General features: G+C 45.1%; 1 protein-coding gene across 2 annotated transcripts in view; it reads right to left on the reverse strand.

Annotated features, from left to right (window-relative positions):
* The window catches only part of ap3s1 (adaptor related protein complex 3 subunit sigma 1), a 59,025-nt gene that overhangs the window by 16,089 nt on the left and 18,573 nt on the right, over positions 1-24,363 (reverse strand). For both annotated transcript variants that reach the window (XM_078396318.1, XM_078396317.1), the window contains exons 2-5: positions 24,093-24,184; positions 22,632-22,743; positions 8,515-8,586; positions 3,076-3,183 (exon numbers count right to left, since the gene is read on the reverse strand). In XM_078396318.1, coding sequence (XP_078252444.1) covers positions 3,076-3,183; positions 8,515-8,586; positions 22,632-22,743; positions 24,093-24,184 — 384 coding nt within the window. The remainder of the gene's footprint in view (positions 1-3,075; positions 3,184-8,514; positions 8,587-22,631; positions 22,744-24,092; positions 24,185-24,363) is intronic.

The raw sequence follows: 24,363 nt of genomic DNA on the forward strand, positions 1-24,363 counted from the left end.
TACTATAACATTTAAAAAAACATTTGGACAGGTACATGGATAGGAAAGGTTTAGTGGGATGTGGGCCAAATACAAGCAGGCAGTACTAATGTAGGTCGACATGAGCAAGTTGGATCGAAGGGCCCGTTTCCATGCTGTATGACCAAACCTAACCTTTGATTGTTATTAATGGGAGATGGATGATACAAAAGTACAGTAATCTCTAAGCAACTTAACTATAATGTTATAACAAAGCTCTGTAAAGATTTCTATTAGCAATCCTATCAGCTTATTACATTCAGGGTCAGCCCCAATTACCCATTAACATTACCAGGAGCAATATTCCAAATATTAAGCTGGTATTCCTTTTCCTGAATTGCTAGAGAATAATTGTTTTTTTTAATGAATAGTAAATAATCGTAAATGCCATTCAAAAGACAGTGGATTCATTTTGCAAAGTACAGCAAGAGCTGGTGAAGAAAGACAAATATGTCAATTTCCTTCCATAGATGCTGCCGAGCCTGCTGAATTCCTCCAACACATTGTCTTTTGCTGAAGACTCCAGCATCTTCTGTCTCTACAGCAAGAATTGGGCAGGTCGTTCTTTGAAAAAATTATCACATATTTGGTACAATTTTGCTTGACAAAATGTTGTTAGATATGATGGGACAAATATTATTTATAAACTTGTGTGAAGCAGATATTGAGGGAAAATTGATCTTAAAGGCCCAGTTACATTTTCTAGTTTGTCATCCATATAATTTATTTTATCACATATTTGAGTTCACAATTAAAAAATGTACGAGCACAAAACTTCTCATTCTTTCAAAAGCAATTTATTTTCCGTAGCAAAAGGTTCCATACTCAGTTGCCCAACCAGCAAAGCCAGTTTCTTTTTAAAGAACTTGATCCAATATGCTTCAAAAAATGGGTTTTCCTCTACTGACACCAAGTGCCAGAATCAATAATCAGCAGCTCAATATATCATGGGTTGCAAAGGAAGCAACATTTTTAGCACCACATGGTTCAATTTCAACTTCAAAGTGTTCCATCCTCTCCCAGTTCTTGCAACCAAAGTCATTTTGTAAAATGTGTATTAAATTCCATTTAGTTATAAATGTAATAAAAATGTGATAATTTGGGACCTTCAGGACCACAGGGTACTGGACAAGCAGAGATTCAGGACATTATATAGTACTCCTATGAATACTCCAGCACATTTGCTTTACTTTTTTTTAATGTCATATTATAGTATAATAAATGTTCTAGTTAACCTGCTGAGTTTAAAAGTAGTGCAAGTAACAGGCTCTGAGCCAGATGCCCAACCATTGGAATTTCCAAACAATCAGATAACTAGATTATTGGACATTGCTCGAATTAAACTCCATTTGCCATTTCTCCACCCATTTCTGGAGCCGATTTATCTCCCACTATACTTTAGCAGCCTTCCTCACTACCCTCAACTCCACCAATATTTGTGTTGTATGCAAACTTACTAATCAACCTATCTCCATTTACATCCAAGTCACAAACAACAGATCCTCCTCACTGATTCCTCAGGTACTGCTAATAGACCTCCAAACAGAATAACACCCTTCCACCACAACCCTGCCTTCTACAAATCTTTGAATCCAAATGACCAAGTCACCATGGATCATTTGCACATTAAACTTTAGGATCAGCCTATAATGAGAGACTATCAGATGCCTTACTGGTGCTCCATGTAGACAACATCCACTGCCCTAACCTCATAGATCACCATGGTTACCTCCTCAAAAAATTATTCTCCGCAACCACCAACCCCTTTCCTTATCTCAAATCTGTTTGCTGGGCTTTGTACCATCAGCTCATGAAAACAAATCTTCTTTGTTACCTTAACTTATCATACCCTACACCTCGAAGGTATTTATTCACAAAATGCTGGAGTAACTCAGCAGGTCAGGCAGCATCTCAGGAGAGAAGGAATGGGTGACGTTTCGGGTCGAGACCCTTCTTCAGACTGATGCTGCCTGACCTGCTGAGTTACTCCAGCATTTTGTGAATAAATACCTTCGATTTGTACCAGCATCTGCAGTTATTTTCTTATACCCTACACCTCTATCAAATCTTCCCATCAACCTATTTTCTCTAAAGAGAGCAAATCCAGGTTTTAAAAAAAATCTATTTTTAATGTATTTCAATCGAGTTATATTTTTTTGTGGGGAAAATAAATGACTGTTAATAGAATGCTACATTGTTCACCACTTCACCCAGCATTCCAATATTACTTTCGAGTTATGAGGGAAATAGGAAAATTGCATTTTGAAGAAATTGTTAAATAAATGTGGAAAATGTTAGCAATGTACACCCGAACCATCAGTACCTGTAATATATCAATATCACATTTGGCTAAACAACCCATTTTACAATTTATGAATGGTGAAAATTGGTTACTTCAAAACCTGTCCCATAGGCAAGATACTTAATAGCACTTTGCATAATTGAGTACTAGTACTTGGGAGACAATGAATGCAAAGTGGCTATTAGATTATGGTAAGCGTAATCGGTATAGCTCAATGAGTTGCTGAATGATGGTCATGGTGATGATTTTGCTGATTATTTTTCTCCCTATCCCAGATTCACTCTTACCAACATTTGCTCTGCTTGACACCAAGTAATATGCAGGTCAAATCAAGTTTATTTTAAAGAGACAGCCATTCAATATTACTCACTCAATCTGCTTTGTATTTTTGTTTTCAGAGGAGTCAGACTATTAAATTTATGTATAAAATAAGATTATGCAGAAAAGCTTAGAGATTCCAGGTTAATTCACATGTAAATTCGTTCATGTCAATCTACAAAACTTACTCATCATATCTGTGGACGAGGCAAAAAAAATAATGGTCAAACTTATCAAAAACATATTATAATGCACCAAACTTGCTGTTAACTTATCAAGGTAAAACAGTTGAAATTATGTCAAGAGCATTCCTTAGAGCTACAAGCAAGCTGGCTGTTGCCACTGAAAAATAAGCTATGACAGAAGACACAGGAAGCATGCAGAATCCACAATCATGCAAGTTAAACGGCATTTTCCACAAGGTATAGGATTCTTACCTCAGATTTTTCCATTTTGTTCTGAGCATCAATCTGAGTAACTATTTCATTCATATTGGTCTCCAAAACCATTCCTCCCATTACCATTTCTGCCAAAATATTGTGAACCTTCAAAACAGAATTAGAATAAAATTGGTTTGGTTAGGCTGCATTTGTACTATTATCCACAGGTATGGTTGCCCCATTGTGAAAGCTTTGAAGCGGGTGCTGAAGAGGTTTTCCAGAACGATGTCTGGATTAAGGGGTATTAGCTAATAAAGGTGAGGTCAGACAGACATGGATTGTCTTCTCTCGAGAGTTGGAGATTGAGGGGCGACCCGATAGAACAACACCATTTTGAGATAGATAGGGTAGACAATCAGATCTGTTTTTCTCTAGGAAGTAGATGTCAAGGACCAGAGAGCATAGCTTTAAGGTGAGAGGGGGGAAAAGTTTCAAGGAAATATGCAGGACACTTTTATTTAAAGCAGTGATGGGTTTTTTAAAGCAGTGAAGCCTGGAATGCACTGCAATGGGTGATGATGGAAACAGATAGAGAGTGGCTTTTAAAGGGCTTTTAGATAGGCATATGTATACGCAGGGAATGAAGAGATGTGGATCTCATGCAGACAGAGGAGTAACGGCATCATGGTCGGCACAGGCATTGTGGATGCAAGGGCCTGTTCCTGCACTGTTCTGTTCCATGTATTACTTAACTACTACTTTAAATAAAGTCTGTTAGCAAATTTGGGTCCCATATCTGAAGAATGTGATGGCTCTGGAGAGGGTCCAAAGGAGGTTCAAAGTCAAGTCAAGTTTATTTGTCACATACACGATGTGCAGTGAAATGAAAGTGGCAATGCCTGCGGATTGTGCACAAAAAAGAATTACAGTTACAGCATATAAATAAAGTTAATAAGTTACTATAGTGTAGACAAAAATGTAGTCTCTGGAGTTATAAAAGTTGACAGGCCTGATGGCCTGTGGGAAGAAACTCCGTCTCATCCTCTCCGTTTTCACAGCGTGACAGCGGAGGCGTTTGCCTGATCGTAGCATCTGGAACAGTCCGTTACTGGGGTGGCAGGGGTCCCTCATGATCTTGCTTGTTCTGGATCTGCACCTCCTGATGTATAGGTCCTGCAGGGGGACGAGTGTAGTTCCCATGGTGCGTTCTGCCGAATGAACTACTCTCTGCAGGGCCATCCTGTCCTGGGCAGAGCTGTTCCCAAACCAGACTGTAATGTTGCCGGACAGGATGCACTCTACAGCCCCAGAGTAGAAGCAATGAAGGATCCTCAGAGACACTCTGAATTTCCTCAGTTGTCTAAGGTGGTAAAGGCGCTGCTTTGCCTTACCCACCAGTGCGGCAATGTGCGTTGCCCATGTCAGATCCTCTGTGATGCGGACTCCCAAGTATTTAAAACTGCTCACCCTATCCACAGTAGACCCATTTATCTCCAGTGGTGTGTACGTCCTTGGATGTTTAGCCCTTCTGAAGTCCACAATCAGCTCCTTCGTTTTAGTGACATTCAAGAGGAGGCTATTGTCCTGACACCAGAGTGCCAGATCAGCCACCTCCTCCCGGTAGGCCTTCTCATCGTTGTTGGAGATCTGGCCCACCACCACAGTGTCATCAGCAAACTTGATGATGGAGTTTGAGCTGAACCTGGCCCCACAGTCATGTGTGTACAGGGAGTACAGTAGGGGGCTAAGGACGCAACCCTGGGGGGATCCTATGTTCAGGGTGAGGGAGCTAGATGTGTGTTCCCCCATCCTGACCACTTGGGGCCTGGCGGTGAGAAAGTCCAGGACCCAGGCACACAGAGGGGTGCTAAGCCCCAGTTCCAGCAGCTTCTCAACCAGTCTGCTGGGGACTATTGTGTTGAATGCTGAACTAAAGTCAATGAACAGCATCCTCACATAGCCCCCCTGGCTGTCCAGATGAGAGAGAGCGGTGTGCAGAACCTGGGAGACCACATCATCCGTGGACCTGTTCGGACGGTATGCGAACTGCAGTGGGTCCATGTTGTGAGGAAGGAGGGCGCAAATGTGCTTCTTGACTAGCCTCTCAAAGCATTTCATGACAACCGAGGTGAGGGCCACCAGTTGGTAGTCATTTAAACACGCTGGAGAGGCATTCTTTGGCACCGGTACAATGATGGATCTTTTGAAGCATGCAGGGACCAGGGACTTGGCCAAGGAGAGGTTGAACATTGTGGTGAGCACTGGAGCAAGCTGAGTAGCACAAGACTTTAGCACTCGCCCAGATATACCATCTGGGCCCCCAGCTTTCCTCGTGTTCACACGCGTCAGAGCCCACCTCATGTCATGCTTGGACACCAAGAATGTGTGCACATCCCCGGCGGTGGGTCCCCCTCCAGCCTCGCTAGCCAGCACCACCTCGGTGCTGTTTTTAGACGGCGAGCTGGTGGTGTTACCCGTCTCAAACCGTGCATAAAAAGAGTTCAGATCATCAGCTAAGGAGGAGCCGGCACTTCCGGTTGAGGGGGTGCTGGACCGGTAGCTAGTTATTGTCCGTAGCCGCTGCCAAAGGCGCCTGGTGTCCTGCTGCTCCATCTGTGACTCCATCTTGTCCCGGTATCTCCATTTTGCATCCTTCACTGCCCTTTGCAGTCGGTAGGACTCTCCCTTGTAGTCGTCCATGTTGCCGGATGCCAGGCCAGAGTTGTAAGCAGCGGTGCGAGCATTCAAGGCCACGCGAATAGACCTATCCACCCAGGGTTTTTGGTTAGGGAAGATACCGACCCTTACCGTGGGGATGATGGTATCGGCTATTGTGGCAATGAAGTCCGTAACCGCTTCCGCAAACTCATTTACGTCTCTGGAACTTGCTTGGAACATATTGTTTATACTCCGGCAGCAGGAAAATGGCAGCATGGTCAGATTTTTCAAAAGGAGGGAGAGAAACGGCCTTGTAGCCTTTCCTGAACGGCGTGTAGCAGTGGTCCAAAGTTCTTTCGCCCCTGGTGACACACGTGATGTGTTGGTAGAAGTTGGGCATGACCTTTTTGAGATTTCCCCTATTGAAATCTCCAGCCACCAGCACAGCCGCATCAGGGTTCTTGTTTTGGTGTCGACACAACACATCGTGTAGGGACGATAGTGCCACGTCGTTGTCCGCATGCGGTGGGATATAGACGGCTGTGATGATCACCGAGCTGAACTCCCGGGGAAGGTAAAATGGTCGGCATGAGATAGTTAGATGTTCCAGGTCCGGCGAGCAGGAACGAGAAAGCGTCTTAATATTTCCAGGATTGCACCAGTTATTATTGGTCAAGAAGCAGACTCCTCAGCCCTTGGATTTCCCGGATTCTTCCGTTCTGTCCGCCCGGAAAACAGTGAAGGATTCGGATGGGCAGATCACCTGGTCAGCCATGTCTCAGTCAGACAAAGGATGTTGCAGTTCCTTATGTCCCGCTGGAATCTGATCCTTGCCCTGAGGTCATCCAGCTTGTTCTCCAGGGACTGGACGTTGGCCAGAAGTATGCTGGGCAGAGGTGGACGCAAGGCTTGGGCTCTCAGCCTGTTCCGAATCCCCCCTCGCTTCCCTCTGTGTTTTTTTCGACTTTCCCACGGACCCGCGCTCCCACTGCTGCTGCCGCGGTGCGCTCCTTTGATGATCTCTATCGGCCACGTTGATATATCGGTGAGTAGTATACTGTTTAATAGTGCTCCGGTAGCGCTCGAGTTTAATTTTACGAGCGTTTCCTGGTCGTACATTGGTTTACTGCTAGTGCTAGCACACGCTAGCACTTAGAGATAATTTTTAAATAAACATACCAGTTTAAAACGCACAGTTCCCGCAGAGCTACCACGACGGCGACTGGACCGCGCCATCTTCCGGAACAAGAATGATTCCAGGAATGAGTGGGTTAGCATATGATGAGCATTTGACAGCACTGGGCCTCCACTCGCTGGAGTTTAGAAGTTTGAGGGGAGACCTCGTTGAAACTTACAGAATAATAGAAGGCATAGACAGAGCGGATGTGGAAAGGATGTTTTCACCGGTGGGAGAGTCTAGGACCCGAGGTCATAGCCTCAAAATTAATGGGCGTTATTTTAGAAAGGAGGAGAGGAAGAATTTCTTTAGTCAGAGGGTAGTTAATCTGTGGAACTCAGTGCCACAGAGGGCTGTGGAGGACAAGTCAGTGGATATTTTTAAGGCAGAGATTGACAAATTCTTGATTAGAACGGATGTCAAAGGTTATGGTGAGAACGCTCATGGAAAATGGGTTTAGGAGGCAGAGATCTGCCATGATTGAATGACAGAGTAGACTCGATAAGCCGAATGGCCAAATTTTAGTCCTATAATTTGTGAACTTGTGAACTCTATTGATCCCTATTTTGAAGTACTTTCATTTTTGAGCCTTCAGTCCCCCAGGATGGGGCATTCCAAAGATTCAGATAAACTAGCTTCACAAAATTTCTCCACATCCAAGTCCTAAATAGCCTATTCTTTATTGCGATTTTGATGAATAATTCTACATTCCTCAGCTAGAGGAACCATTCTGCCTGCATCCAGTCAGCTGAGCCCTGAATGTTGCGTTTCAATGAGACCTTGTTTCATTCTTCTAGCGTTAACTGTTCAATCTCTCCTCTTACAATAAATCCACCACCATCCCGAGAACCGATCCAGTGAATCTTCACTCACACCCTCTGTGACAAATATATTCTTTTTTAATGCAAGGAGACCAAGTACAATTTCACGAGGGCCCCAGATAAGTGCAGAAAGGCATCTTTAACCCTATAATCATATATTTTTGTAAGGAAGGCCAACATATTACTTGCTTTCATAATTGCTTGGTGCACCTGCACTTTGGCTGTTACCTGCAAGGACTCCCAGGTTATCAACATAACTCGATTTCTCAACAATTACAATTATTCTGTTTCTGTTTTGTAAATGCATGTGATAACTTAAAATGTTTCCACATGATACTCCATCTGGCCTCTTATTCATTCATGCAGCTTGACTGCATCACCTTAAAGCCTCTTCATATTATCCTCCCAAGTCATAAATGTAGCGAACTTTGTATGATCAGCAAATAAGTATCATCAACACTGTCCCATCAACTCTCCTTGTTACAACAACAAACAACTAAATCAAGCCTGTCTGATACTATTTTCATTGAGCAAATCCATACTATCACTGATTAATGTGTGTCTTTCCAAATTAACATTTTGTTACTCTGTGGCAAGGGATGGAGGCAGAGACAGAGGTATATATTTTTTTAAGCAGATCAGTGCACAGGGCAACATACCCATGACCACTAGGAGTAAACATTTTTAGTTTGTTCATTGAATATTTACACATGTCTAGCGAATAATTTTCAGTAAATAGCAAATATTAGTTGAATTTTTTTCAAAATCCCAATTGGCTACAAGCATTTGGCAGTTCCACTGATAATTATACTTGTTATTCTGAATCATGTCAAGTTATACCTTGTCTACGTGGAAAATTAAATCCAGCTCACAGACGTTCTCAAAACATTTGTCCAATGTTTCCACAAAAACCTGTCAAAATAAAAAAATTGAATAAACTTATAGTTTCAAAGTATTTTTCCTTAATCGAAAATTTAACAGATTAGCACATGAAACTAGATTCCCATTTGTGTTGAAAATTAAGAAAAATCATTTTATAAAGTGAAATATGCGAACAATTATGGGACGAGAATGAATTTAATGCATAAGCTATGGCAAAAGCAATCCAACTTCACAAGTAAGAGTAGGTGTAAGTTAACTATTTTCAGATTTATCATGTCACAAATGGTATCCGACAAGAATCAGTATTTGGCCTTGTCTATTTATAATAAACATCAATAACTTGGAAGACAGAATCAATTACAATGAACCAATATTGGATTATGATACAAAACTAAATGAAAATATAAAATAAGAATATGAAAACATTGCAATGATATTCAAGGTAAGGGGTTAAAGGCAGGTAGAATCTAGCATGAAAAATTGCAGTAGGGAATCTTATGAAAAATAAACTGGAAAAGCAAAAAGACTAATACAAAAAGGATTGAAGGAGGGGTTGTAAAGATGACTTACTGTAATTATATGGGGTTTCAGTAAGATCACACAGTGTACAGTTTCTGTCACATCAAAACAGTGCAAAAAAAAAGGACTACTAGATGGATTCATGTGATATTATCTATGTGGGAAAAAATTAGGAAAGTCATATGTCCACATTCACAAGAATGAAAGATGACCCTGTTGAAGCATAAGAATTTGAGAGATAGATGGTGATAGAATATTTCTCTTGGCTGGAGAATATAAAACTAATTACAGCCTCAATAAGATGGTACAGAATTAAGGCTCAGGCAACAAGACTTTTCTTTACTGAAAAGGACTGTGATTCTTTGATATCTTCTTGCTAATAGACTATGGAAGCCCTGATGCCGAGTTGTTTTTAAGAGTTTGATCAGTTTTAGGAAACTGAAGGAATCATGGGTTATGAGAAAAATCCAGTTACAGTCGAGGTAGAAGCCAATCTTACAGAGTGACAAAATGCACACAAAGATCTTCCAATTTATGTTTTTACATGGACCAAGCACAAGTGCTTGGCAAAATGAAAGTCATAGAGTCATAGAGTGATACAGTGTGGAAACAGGCCCTTTGGCCCACACCAGCCAACATGTCCCAGTTTAATTTTAAGTATTTTAAATATTTGTTATCAATAAAGGTATTTCAAAGGCATTTTTGCTGGGGTTGGGGGGGAGGGAGTGCAGGATGAAGTTAACAGGGATAGCCATGTCATACAAAGGATTAAATGGGCCTTTCCCTGTCATTGGTCAGAGTATAGGAAATTTGTGGCCTGAGGCATTTTGTAAGCAACATAAAACAAGCAGGCACAAAGAACTACAGATGCTGGAACCTTGCATAGAAAACAAAGCGCTGGTGAGACATTTCGGGTTAGGACCTTTCCTCAGGCTGACTATAGCGGGGGAGATAAAGCTGGTAAAGAGGGGGGCAGGACAAAACTTGACAAGTGATAGTTGTTTTTAGGTGGTGGGTATTTTTGATCAGCAGATAGGTGGGAAAGACTACAAAAGGAGACAAAAGTTAGACAAAAGAAGATTAAAGGAGACAAGGAGACAAAAGGGTGCTGATAAGGAAAGAAAAAGGCAAGAACGGTGAAATGCAAAGCCAGAGGGATCGACATTATTGGAAAGGGTAGGGTGTGGGGGAAGGGAGGAGGTGGGATAGTGGAAGAATGTGGGCGTACCGGGAACAGGAACAGGTTGGGAGGTAAAAGAAAAAGAATGGGATGGGGTGTTAACTAAAATTGGAGATTTCAATGTTCATACTGTATGGAGGCAAGCGAGATCCTGTCCCACCAATTTGTGTGTCCCCCCATTCTGACAATGGAGGATACCCAGGACAAGAAGATTAGTGTGGGATTGAGAAGGGAAGTTAGCAACCGGAAGCTCCAGGGGGTCTACATGGACCAAGCACAAGTGCTTGGCAAAATGAAAGTCATAGAGTCATACAGTGTGGAAACAGGCCCTTCGGCCCACACCAGCCAACATGTCCCAGTTACACCTGGCTGAGTTTGGTTCATGTCTCTCCAAACCTGCCCTATCCATGTACCTGTCTAACTGTTTCTTAAACATTGGGATAGTCCCAGCCTCAACTACTCCCTGTGGCAGCTTGTTCCATACACCCACCACCCTTTGTGTGGAAAAGTTATCCCTCAGATTCCTAGTAAATCTTTTCCCCTTCACTTTAAACCGATGTCATCTGGTCCTTGATTCTCCTACTCTGGGCAAGAGACTATGTGCATCTACCCAATCTATTCCTCTCATGATTTTATACACTTCTCTATAAGATCACCCCTCATCCTCCTGCACTCCAAGAATAGAGTCCCAGCCTTCTCAACCTCTCCCTATAGCTCAGACTTGTGGCGTGTCGAAAAAGCTTGAAATAAAGGCGAGGAGCCAGGTATTTCAGGAGCGATGTGTTTAATGGGTTCTCTAGACCAGTCGAGTCTGCCAGAGAGCGATCGTGCCTAAAACCCCGTCCTTTATACCCGCAGCTAAGGGCCGCCCCCCTGGACGGGTCCATTCCCGTGCCGATCGCATGTAGCTGTGGATGTGTCGGCCAGCGGTATGGCCTCCGGCCACCACGTGAAGCGGTCCACCACCGTGAGGAGGTGTGTGATGCCCTGGGACGGCAGAAGATGGCCCACAATGTCCACGTGCAGGTGGTCGAAACGCCGGCGGGGTAGACCGATCTCCTGGAGTGGCGCCCGGACGTGGTGTTGGATTTTCGCCGTCTGGCACGGAATGCAGGTGCGGGCCCAGTGGTCAACCTGCTTGCGCAGACCGTGCCACATGAACCACGCAGCTACCAGTGCCGTCATCGCCCGGATGGATGAGTGAGCCAGCCCGTGGACCACTTCGAACACCCTCTGGCGCCAGGCGGCAGGGTCGATGGGGCGCGGCTCACCTGACGACACATCACACAATATCGTCGCTCCTCCGGGGCCGAGAGGGACATCCTCAAGGTGGAGGCCAGAGATGGCAGTCCGGTAGGCGGGCATCTCCCCGTTCGTTAGCTGGGCCTCCACCAGGGCAGAATAATCAATGCCGGGCGCCACTTCGAAAACAGCATTGACGGCGGGGCGAGACAACGGGTCGGCCACCCGGTTTTCCTTCCCCTCGATGAAGCGAATGGAGGTGGTGTACTCTGAAAAATACGGCAATTGGCGCTGCTGTCGAGCGGACCACAGGTCGGAAACCTTTGCCAAGGCGAACGTGAGCGGCATGTGGTCCGTGTACGCGGTGAACAGGCGGCCCTCCAGGAAATAGCGAAAGTGGCGCACCGCCAGGTACAGAGCTAGGAGCTCGCGGTCGAATGCGCTGTATTTCCTTTGGGCGTTGTTGAGGTGCCGGCTCAAGAAGGCCAGGGGGTGCCAACCCCTGTCCGTCAGTTGCTCCAGCACGGCACCAATCGCCGACTCTGAGACGTCCACTGTAAGGGCTGTCGGGGCATCCTCCCATGGGTGAACCAGCAGCACAGCCCGAGCCAGGGCCTCCTTCGCGCCGTCAAAGGCTGTTACCGCCTCGTCGGTCCACATGACATCCTTATGTTTACCCGCCAGCAGCTCGTATAGCGGCCGCATGACGTGGGCCACGGATGGCAGAAACCGGTGATAAAAAGCCACCATGCCGATGAACTCCTGCAGGCCACACACCGAGGAGGGACGGAGAAAAAGGCGGATGGCGTCGACTTTGTCCAGCAGGGGAACCGTGCCTTGCAAAGTCACACGGTGGCCGAGAAAGTAAATTGTGGTCACACCAAAGCGGCACTTGGCGAGGATGATAGACAACCCGTGCTCGCTGAGCCGCTGAAAGAGCTGCCGGACGTGGGCACAGTGCTCTTGCCGCGAGCGGCTGGCTACCAAGATGTCGTTGAGGTAGACGAACAGGAAATCAAGCCCGTGACACACGCCGTCCATCAACCATTGGAATGCCTGCGTGGCGTCTTAAGGCCGAAAGGCATCCATACGATCTCGTACACTCCAAACGGCGTGATAATTGCCGTCTTGGGCACATCCTCCGGGTGGACCGGGATCTGGTTATAGCCCTGCACCAGATCTAGTTTCGAGAATATTGTAGCCCCGGCCAACTGGGTGTTGAAGTCCTGGATGTGGGGCACGGGGTATCGGTCCGCGGCGGTAGCGACATTCAGCCGCTGATAATCCCCGCAAGGTCTCCAGCCCCCGTTTGCCTTGGTACCATGTGGAGTGGGGACGCCCATGGGCTGTTGGAAGAGTGGACGATCCCCAAGGACACCATCGTGCGGAACTCCTGCCGTGCCAGACGTAGCTTATCGGGCGGCAGTCGACGTGAACGTGCGTGGAGGGGTGGGCCGGTAGTTATAATGAAATTGACCACCCCGTGCTTGGGGGTCGACGACCGGAATTGTGGGGTCATGATTTCCGGGAACTCCGCCAGAACCCGAGCGAAATAGGAGTCCACAGACGACAGCGGGCGTGCAACGGGCTCATCCAGACGCAACGCGATGGGCTCCATCGTGGCGGCGTGGACCAAGCGCTGCTGCCTAACATCCACCAGGAGAGAATGAGACAGCAGAAAGTCGGCCCCGAGCAACGGCTGGGAGACGTTGGCGATTGTGAACTGCCACGTGAAATGGCAATAGCCGAAAACGATGTGCACTGTACGGACCCCATAAGTACGGATGTGGCTTCCGTTTGCAGCGGTGAGGACGGGCCCCCGCTTCCAGAACGAATGTCCAGCAGCGAAGGGGGCGGGACGCTCAGCTCCGCGAGGAAGCGGCCCCTGGAGCGCCGATCCCAGGCGAAGAGGCGGTGAATCTGGCCGGCCGCCGCGGGGACTATTGGCCACCGGCCCCGGCGTTTCCCGGGAACATGCACGGCTGGCAGCAGTGTCGGGCTGCAGCACCCCAACGCTGGTGGTAATAGCACCAGTGCCTCCTGCTGGTGCTGGCTGGAGCCTGCTGGTGTGGGACTGCAGGTGCATGTGCAGGACCCGCAATGGCCACAGGGGGCGATCTCGCAGGCCTCCGGGCGGCAGCTGTCACTCCTTCCACAGCTCCCCTGCCCGACTGGAGGAAATCGGGCGCTGTTCGAGTGACGTTTAGCGCGCTGACGTCATTATGGCGCGCCTTCTACAGCGCTTCCGCGCGCCTGCCGAGGGCCCAGATGTCATCAGTCCATAAGTTTGGAGCAGCAGCTCCTTAAGGGCAAGGTACTTATCGTGGGCCGGGGGGTCCTCGAGGAACACTGCGAACTCTTCGGCCGTGTCCCAGTCAAGGGCTCCCACCAGGTAGAAAAAGCGGGTGTCGTCCGTCGTGATGCCCCACAGCTGGAACTGAGCCTCCGCGAGGCCGGGTGGTCCAGAATGTCAGCAGTTTGATGGAAACCGCGTCGACAGATGTGGCCTGGTCGGCCTGTGAGCCAGACGAACGGTCGGCTTTCCATTTTGAGTCCATTATGTCAGCAATGGACCGTCAGGGGTCACCAATTGTGGCGCATCGAAAAAGCTCGAAATAAAGGCAAGGAGCCGGGTATTTCGGGAGCGATGTGTTTAATGGGTTCTCTAGACCAGTCGAGTCTGCCAGAGAGCGATCACGCCTAAAACCCCATCCTTTATACCCGTAGATAAGGGCCTCCCCGCTGGACCAGTCCATTCCCGTGCTGAGGGGTCGGTAGTGGTATGACCCGACCCTTGGGAGCTGCCACAGACTAGTCAATAGACAATAGGTGCAGGAGGAGGCCATTCGGCCCTTCGAGCCAGCACCGCCATTCAATGTGATCATGGCTGATCATTCTCAATCAGTAACCCGTTCCTGCCTTCTCCCCATTCACCCTGACTCCACTATCCTTAAGAGCTCTATCTAGCTCTCTCTTGAATGTATTCAGAGAATTCCACAGATTCACAACTCTCTGACTGAAAAAGTTTTTCATCATCTCCGTTCTAAATGGCCTACCCCTTATTCTTAAACTGTGGCCCCTGGTTCTGGACTCACCCAACATTGGGAACATGTTTCCTGCCTCTAACGTGTCCAACCCCTTAATAATCTTATATGTTTCGATAAGATCCCCTCTCATCCTTCTAAATTCTAGTGTATACAAGCCTAGTCGCTCCAGTCTTTCAATATATGACAGTCCCGCCATTCCAGGAATTAACCTAGTAAACCTATGCTGCACGCCCTCAATAGCAAGAATATACTTCCTCAAATTGGGAGACCAAAACTGCACACAGTACTCCAGGTGCGGTCTCACTAGGGGCCTGTGCAACTGCAGAAGGACCTCTTTGCTCCTCTACTCAACTCTTCTTGTTATGAAGGCCAACATTCCATTGGCTTTCTTTACTGCCTGCTGTACCTGCATGCTTCCTTTCAGTGACTGATGCACTAGGACACCCAGATCTCGTTGTACGTCCCCTTTTCCTAACTTGACATCATTCAGATAATACTCTGCCTTCCTATTCTTACCAGCAAAGTGGATAACCTCACACTCATCCACATTAAACTGCATCTGCCATGCATCCACCCACTCACACAATCTGTCCAAGTCACCTTGCAACCTCATAGCATCTTCCTCACAGTTCACACTACCACCCAGCTTTGTATCATCTTCAAATTTGCTAATGGTACTTTTAATCCCTTCATCCAAGTCATTAATGACATTAATGAGATTAATGACAAGTCCTGGCAACATCTTCGCAAATCTTCTCTGTACCCTTTCCAGTTTGAAAGTGAAACAAGCAGATGCGGACAATGACAGCAACAATTCTCCACATTCAATAACAAATTCTAGGTTCACAAAATAACATTGGGATGGGGATTATTGTGACATGGACTGTAGAGAATAAGACAAAATAAAAAAAGACATAGCTGAACTCCTTTGAAAGAGGGGTTAAGAGAGGATAGGATTTGGGGAATATAATTGATGATGATACAGGTAGCTTCTGATTGCTAGGTTTAGTACCATTTTAATAAGTGAGTTTGGTACCTCGACTGAGCATGCGCCGGTCATAGGTCGCAGGGGCGAAACATTCTCGCCGGCTGATCTGCTGCGTGTATAGAGACCTGCGTTTCATCCGTAATTTCCAGTTTTGCTTCGTAGAGGTAAGAAAATACTGCTTTAAAAAATATTAATTAGGTGTATTTATGGTTAATTTGTACAAGACTACAATGATTTTGTAGGTTATTGCTTTATGCTTCGGTGAGTGAGAGAGATCATTACGATTTTCTTTTGCTGTTCGTGCAGCGATTACACAGCTGCAGAGATTAGCATCCAGCAGAGCGGTTTGTCTGATCAAACCCTCCCTATAATATCACCCGGTAGACACAAAATGCTGGAGTAACTATCCGGGACCGGCAGCATCTCTGGAGAGAAGGAATGGCTAACATTTCAGGTCGAGACCCTACAGGAAGGGTCTCGACCTGAAATGTCAGCCATTCCTTCTCTCCAGAGATGCTGCCTGTCCCACTGAGTTACACCAGCTGCGCGTTTCCAATTGCAAAACCTGTAACCTGACGGACCTGCACCCGACAGGTGTATGCCCGCCTGTCCCGTGGACCATTCTCACGGCAGCACTGGTTGTGAGGATTGAGCCTGTCGGAAACGCACAGCGGGGGTGTGATTGAGGGAGCAAGACCCAGACAACCGGCTATAGGGAGCCAGCGCTGCTGAACACAGCCTCTGCTGGCACCGCCATCCCCGGGAGTGGCGCAGGGCTGAAGAAGAGCGAGGTTTGTGTGGAATGAGGGTGGCTGTGCTTATTGCAAACAGGTACACCCTCTTGGGAACTGTCGCGGCAGAAGACGCTTCCAATCCGAGCGGCGGACAGGTTGGTGGCTCTAATCCAGGCAAGGAGACTTGACCGGGGAGACCGAAGTCAGGAAGAGCCATAGTAGTGGGTGACTCCATTGTCCGAGGTACGGAAAGCACATTCTGTGGCGACAGGCGGGACTTGAGGATGTTCTGTTGTCTCCCTGGTGCCAGGGTTCAAGACATCACGGGCCGCTTCAGAACATCCTAGCAAGGGAAGGCGATCAACCAGAAGTAGTTGTGCACGTGGGCACGAACGACATCGGGAGGAAGAGGAAGGAGATACTGCAACGTGAGTTTAGAGAGTTGGGAAGAAGACTGAGAAGTAGGAAGTCCAGGGTGGTTATCTCTGGACTGTTACCTGTACCTCGTGCTGGTGAGGGCAGGAACAGAGAGATCGTGGATATGAATGTATGGCTGAGGGGCTGGTGCAGGGAGCAGAGATTTAGATTTCTAGACCACTGGGATCTCTTCTGGGGTAGGGGTGACCTGTACAAAAGGGACGGGTTGCACCTTAACAGCAGGAAGACCAACATTCTGGCAGGCAGGTTTGCTAGTGCTACACGTGTGGCTTTAAACTAAGTAGTGGGGGGGAGGAGTTAACAAATTGGGAATATGAAGATGGAGTTAAAGGGGAAGCGAATACAGGAGAAATTGCAAAGGACTCTCGAATAAATGGGAAAGGAAGTTCTAGATGGGATAAGCGAGTAAGGTTAGGGCCAATTGTGACCGGTGTGAGATGCGAGGTGAATACCGAAGTTAAAGTCTTGTATTTAAATGCGCAAAGTATAAAAAATAAAGTGGATGAGCTTGAGGCTCAGTTAGACATTGGCATGTATGATGTTGTGGGAATCACAGAGTCATGGTTACAAGAGGACCAGGGCTGGGAACTGAATATTCAGGGTTACACAACGTATCGAAAAGGCAGACAGGTGGGCAGAGGGGGTTGGGTCGCTCTGTTGGTAAGGAATGATATTCACTCTCTTGCAAGGGGCGACATAGAATCAGGAGATCTGGAATCAGTATGGATAGAAATGAGGAATTGTAAGGGTAAAAATACCCTAATGGGAGTCATCTACAGGCCCCCAAACAGTAGCCTCAACATAGGGTGCAAGTTGAATCAAGAGCTAAAATTGGCATGTCACAAATGTAATGCTACGGTGGTTATGGGAGATTTCAACATGCAGGTAGACTGGGAAAATCAGGTTGGTAATGGACCCCAGGAAAGAGAGTTTGTGGAGTGCCTCCGAGATGGATTCTTAGAACAGCTTGTACTGGAGCCTACCAGGGAGAAGGCAATTCTGGACTTAGTGTTGTGTAATGAACCTGATCTGATAAGGGGACTCGAGGTAAAAGAGCCATTAGGTGGCAGTGAACACAATATGATAAGTTTTACTCTACAAATTGAGAGGGAGAAGGGAAAATCGGAAGTGTCAGTATTACAGTATAGCAAAGGGAATTACAGAGGCATGAGGCAGGAGCTGGCCAGAATTGACTGGAAGGAGACCCTAGCAGGGAAGACGGTGGAACGGCAATGGCAGCTATTCCTGGGAATAATGCAGAAGTTGCAGGATCAATTTATCCCAACGAGGAGGAAAGATTCTAAGGGGAGTAAGAGGCACCCGTGGCTGACAAGGGAAGTCAAGGACAGCATAAAAATAAAAGAGAAGAAGTACAACATAGCAAAGAAGAGTGGGAAGCCAGGGGATTGGGACTATTTTAAAGAGCAACAGAAGATAACTAAAAAGGCATTACAGGGCGAAAAGATGAGGTACGAGGGTAAGCTAGCCAATAATATAAAGGAGGATAGTAAAAGCATTTTTAGGTATGTGAAGAGGAAAAAAATAGTCAAGGCAAATGTGGGTCCCTTGAAGACAGAAGCAGGGGAATTTATTATGGGGAACATGGAAATGGCAGACGAGTTGAACCGGTACTTTGGATCTGTCTTCACTAAGGAAGATACAAACAATCTCCCAGATGTTCTAGTGGCCAGAGATCCTAGGGTGACGGAGGAACTGAAGGAAATCCACATTAGGCTGGAAATTATGTTGGGCAGACTGATGGGACTGAAGGCTGATAAATCCCCAGGCCCTAATGGTCTGCATCCCAGGGTAGTTAAGGAGGTGGCTCTAGAAATTGTGGACGCATTGGGGATCATTTTCCAATGTTCTACAGATTCAGGATCAGTTCCTGTGGATTGGAGGGTAGCTAATGTTATTCCACGTTTTAAGAAAGGAGGGAGAGAGAAAACGGGAAATTATAGACCAGTTAGTCTGACATCAGTGGTGGGGAAGATGCTGGAGTCAATTATAAAAGACAAAATTGCGGAGCATTTGCATAGCAGTAACAGGATCATTCCGAGTCAACATGGATTTACGAAGGAGAAATCATGCTTGACTAATCTTCTGGTATTTTTTGAGGATGTAACTAGGAAAATTGACAGGGGAGAGCCGGTGGATGTGGTGTACCTCGACTTTCAGAAAGCCTTCGACAAGGTCCCACATAGGAGATTAGTGGGAAAAATTAGAGCACATGGTATTGGAGGTAGGGTACTGACATGGATAGAAAATTGGTTGACAGACAGAAAGCAAAGAGTGGGGATAAATGGGTCCCTTTCAAAATGGCAGGCAGTGACTAGTGGGGTACCGCAAGGCTCGGTGCTGGGACCACAGCTATTTACAATATACATTAACGACTTAGATGAAGGGATTAAAAGTAACATTAGCAAATTTGCAGATGATACAAAGCTGGGTGGTAGTATGAACTGTGAGGAAGATGCTATGAGGTTGCAGGGTGACTTGGGCAAGTTGTGTGAGTGGGCGGATGCATGGCAGATGCAGTTTAATGTGGATAAGTGTGAGGTTATCCACTTTGGTGGTAAGAATAGGAAGGCAGATTATTATCTGAATGGTGTCAAGTTAGGAAAAGAGGACGTACAACGAGATCTGGGTGTCCTGGTGCATCTGTCACTGAAAGGAAGCATGCAGGTACAGCAGGCAGTGAAGAAAGCCAATGGAATGTTGGCCTTCATAACAAGAGGAGTTGAGTAAAGGAGCCAATAGGTCCTTCTGCAGTTGTACAGGGCCCTAATGGACCACACCTGGAGTACTGTGTGCAGTTTTGGTCTCCAAATTTGAGCAAGGATATTCTTGCTATTGAGGGTGTACAGCGTAGGTTTACTTGGTTAATTCCCGGAATGGCGGGACTGTCATATGTTGAAAGACTGGAGCGACTAGGCTTGGATACACTGGAATTTAGAAGGATGAGAGGGGATATTATCGAAACATATAAGATTATTAAGGGGTTGGACACGTTAGAGGCAGAAAACATGTTCCCAATGTTGGGTGAGTCCAGAACCAGGGGCCACCGTTTAAGAATAAGGGGTAGGCCATTTAGAACGGAGATAAGGAAATACTTTCTTCAGAGAGTTGTAAATCTGTGGAATTCTCTGCCTCAGAAGGCAGTGGAGGCCAATTCTCTGAATGCATCCAAGAGAGAGGTAGATAGAGCTTTTAAGGATAGTGGAGTCGGTGGATTTTTTAGATTTAGATTTAGAGATACAGCACAGAAACAGGTCCTTCGGCCCACCGAGTCCGCACCGCCCAGCGATCCCCGCACACTAACACTATCCTACACCCACTAGGGACAATTTACTAGGGACAATTTTTACATTTGCCCAGCCAATTAACTTATATACCTGTGCGTCTTTGGAGTGTGGGAGGAAACCGAAGATCTCGGAGAAAACCCACGCAGGTCACGGGGAGAACGTACAAACTCTGTACAGACGGCGCCCGTAGTCAGGATCGAACCTGAATCTCCGGCGCTGTATTCGCTGTAAGTCAGCAACTCTACCGCTGCGCCACCGTGCTGGTATGGGGAAAAGGCAGGAACGGGGTACTGATTGAGAATGATCAGCCATGATCACATTGAATGGTGGTGCTGGCTCGAAGGGCCAAATGGCCTACTCCTGCACCTATTGTCTATTGTCCATTGAGTTTGTGACATTGCCTGGGGTGGCAGGGAGCTCTGTAACCCACAATGAAGCACCAAGCGTGGGGATTTTTTAACGTGTAAGAAGGAACAGTAGATGCTGGTTTACACCGAAGATAGACACAAAATGCTGGAGTAACTCAGCGGGACCTGAAATGTCAGCCATTCCTTCTCTCCAGAGATGCTGCCGGTCCCGGTTAGTTACTCCAGCATTTTGTGTCTACCGGGTGATATTATAGGGAGGGTTTGATCAGACAAACTGCTCTGCTGGATGCTAATCTCTGCAGTTGTGTAATCGCTGCACGAACAGCAAAAGAAAATCGTAATGATCTCGCTCACTCACCGAAGCATAAAGCAATAAAACCTACAAAATCATTGTAGTCTTGTACAAATTAACCATAAATACACCTAATTAATATTTTTTAAAGCAGTATTTTCTTACCTCTACGAAGCAAAACTGGAATATACGGATGAAACGCAGGCCTGTATACACGCAGCAGATCAGCCGGCGAGAATGTTTCGCCCCTGCAACCTATGCCCGGCGCATGCTCAGTTGAAATACCGAACTCGCTGATTAGCTGTCGTTTTCACAATCATTGACAATGAGCAGACTGAGCCGCAAGAAAACCTTGCGTTCTTATTCACATTAACTGGAATAGACTTAAGTTTTCTGCACGTTTATTTTGCCAGTGACCCATACATATTTATGGCAGGGAACAGTGCAGAGAAAATCATTCCCAAATATTGGAAATTAATATTACCAGTACTTACCAACAAACCACTTAACATGAAATTTGCTAAAATGGCTTTTTGAAAAGCAGGCATAGCACATAATGGGGGTGATTCACTTACCAAACCCAATTGGACCTTACTGGTGCAAGCAAGTCATCCTTGAAGACTTGATCCCAATTATCAATTTTGCTGAAAATTACTCCCTTACAAATGTCAAAACAATTTGCCAAACTTCAATAAGCAACTGTTCAAGTAACAATGTTTTTCAACATCAAGGTCTATAAGCTACCTGCAGACAAGTTAGGAAGAACATCCTCAAGAACATGTGTTCAACAACTTGTTGAAACCCAGCATTGGCCAAATCTTTGCTCACTTGTCCTAATGACTCATGTGACTTGGTTCAAAATTTAACATGCTTGTGAAGTACTATGGAAATAATTTAACTAGATTAAAACAGATGTACAATGAAAGTTGATGAAATGGACTCATTATGACAAATGCCATTCATTCCACATCTATCCTATTGACTATACAATGGCTGAGAATGTCCACAGTGGATAACTTGAATCCAACCCTTCACCCCTGTGACCAATTTGGCACTTTGGTTATTACCCTGCTTATCATCCAGTACCGTACTCATTAATTTATCAGCCTTTCTGTGAAACCTAAGCTAGGTACTGAGCAACAACCTACCACTACTTAATGTCGCTGCTTACAAATTTAACACCCATTCCTTACTTGCACCACAAGTTGACCTATTGTTATGGCTACGTTACCTGTTGAAACTGTAGCTTAACCAATCATGTCAGAATAAAAATATCCTAAAGGATGACCGGAAACTTAAAATCAAATATATCAATACAGTTCTTCAATCATTAAATAGAAATATAGAATTCTTTTTCAAAATCCTCTAATTTTATTGGTCCTTTGAGATTCATTGATTACTACCAAAACTGCACTGTTTTCTCAATGCTTCAATACGAAGAACAAATATAGCACTAACTGACAACACCTATTAGTATAATGTTCCAAGATATAAAAGTACATAATTCCATGCAGTAGCTGAAGTCAGAACAAATAAGGTGATCGGGATGATTTAGTTACAGTGAACTAAAAAATAACTTTATATTGACAATGGCTGCAGAGATCCTATCACTTTACTTCTCAACATCCAAGGTTAAACAGAAATGGACAAATGCTTTTTTTAACCTGCATCTACCTTTCAATTTTTATTTTTTTGTAAACTAGCATCTGCAGTTCCTTATTTCTACATGTTGAATTGTGTAGATGGATTTTGTGCACTGGCACAAATTAAATACTCCCAATCCACTGTCAGAAAACAATGTCATCATTCAACAATTTGACTTACATTGCAAAGGTCAAAAAGCAAGCATTATCCACTTGCACCTGTACATGGATCACCTGAAATTCCACAAACTCCAGTCTTTTCCACATACCTCAAAACTGATATTACAAAAATAAATTAGACAATAGATTGTACAAATACCTGAATTAGATCCAAAATTCCAAGTTCACTTTCTGAGGAATCCACACAAAAAACAAAATACAAAGTTGCATAATGTCTGTAAATAAGTTTATTGTCTGCTCCCCCAATTAACCTGAAACACACAAAATTACCAAAAGCAATTTACAAGTTAAATCACGTATAGCTTTTATCACAACACCAAAATAACTTACTTTTACTACATGAAATATCTATGTATTCTTAAAATAGGAGGAAACAATGGTGTAGCTCATAGAGCCACAACCTCACAGCATCAGAGAACTAGGTTCCAATCCTGACCACTGGTCCTGTCTCTGCAGTTTGCACATTCTCCCCATGGCCATGTGAGTTTCTTGAAGGTGCTCTAGTTTCCTTCCACATCTCAAAGGCAAGCAATTTTGGGGGCTAAATCTCCACTGCAAATTGCCCTAGTGTGCAGGTGACCAATAGAATCAGAGTGAAAATGAAGGGAGAATAGAAAATGGAAAAAAGCATTTTGGATGTAAATTGGTGGATGATGGGTCAGCAGGGCTCCAAGCTGAAGGATCTGACTCTAGCTTTTAAAATGAGCAATACATTATTTGGTTGCATGGTAAGTGGCAGAAAAATATTCAGTGCATACATAACTTGAAAGGCAACACTGAATTCTATTTAACAGAGTTTATTCTTGTATTGGCCTGTCTTGTCCTTCAGCATCAACTACTTTTCCAAATAGAAAATGCATAGCACTCATATGGTTTTATGTTGCGATAGGACAACATGGTTGAGATGATAGATAGGAACTTCAATCTTGCTTGGGAAGATTGTTTGATAAGATCCTTTGCTTTGCACAGTTGCCATACAGGACAAACATCCATTATTACAATACAAAATGGAACATCTTTAAAACTTGTGACATGGAAAAGATCAATAATTCAGCTACACTGATGCTTTAATTGGGAAAATATCCAACAGGTCATCTTAGTTAGCGCAGTGGTAGAGTTGCTGCTTTACAGCGAAAGCAGCGCCGGAGACTCAGGTTCGATCCTGTACTGTACTGTACTGTGCTGTACTGTAAGGAGTTTGTACGTTCTCCCCGTGACCTGCGTGGGTTTTCTCCGAGATCTTCGGTTTCCTCCCACACTCCAAAGACGTACAGGTATGTAGGTTAATTGACTGGGTAAATGTAAAAAATTGTCCCTAGTGTGTGTAGGATAGTGTTAATGTGCGGGGATCACTGGGCGGTGCGGACTTGGTGGGCCGAAAAGGCCTGTTTCCGCGCTGTATCTGAAATATGAAATATGAAAATAAAATAATATGAAATAAATTCAATTAACAAAATGTGACATAATACACGTTTAAACTTTGAGCAGTTACAGCGTATCAAGTTTTCACTGCTCTTTGACATACAGATGTTAATCAGCAGTTTTTGGTTCAAGCTAAATTCTTTACACAAACTGTTCTTTTGCAATAACCAATACTTACATGCCACCTTCTAAGAAATTACAAACGTTTTCATCTCTTTTTGATACCAAGTGGAACGTCTCCCTTATAATTTGTTGTTGGGTATCTTCACTCTGTAAATTAGTAAAATCATTTATAATTTAAAAGCAGCTATCAAAAAGCTGGCAACTTTTAAAATAAAGTCTTTAATCAGACACTTATAACTGACAGACAAGGTTAGAGCAACAGCGTCACCTTCCTACATGTTGCTAAGTAGCAACTGTTTGATGTAAATTTGAGGATACAGTCAAGA

The sequence above is a fragment of the Rhinoraja longicauda genome, chromosome 3 (genome assembly GCF_053455715.1).
Source record: "Rhinoraja longicauda isolate Sanriku21f chromosome 3, sRhiLon1.1, whole genome shotgun sequence".
Taxonomy (NCBI): Eukaryota; Metazoa; Chordata; class Chondrichthyes; order Rajiformes; family Arhynchobatidae; genus Rhinoraja; species Rhinoraja longicauda.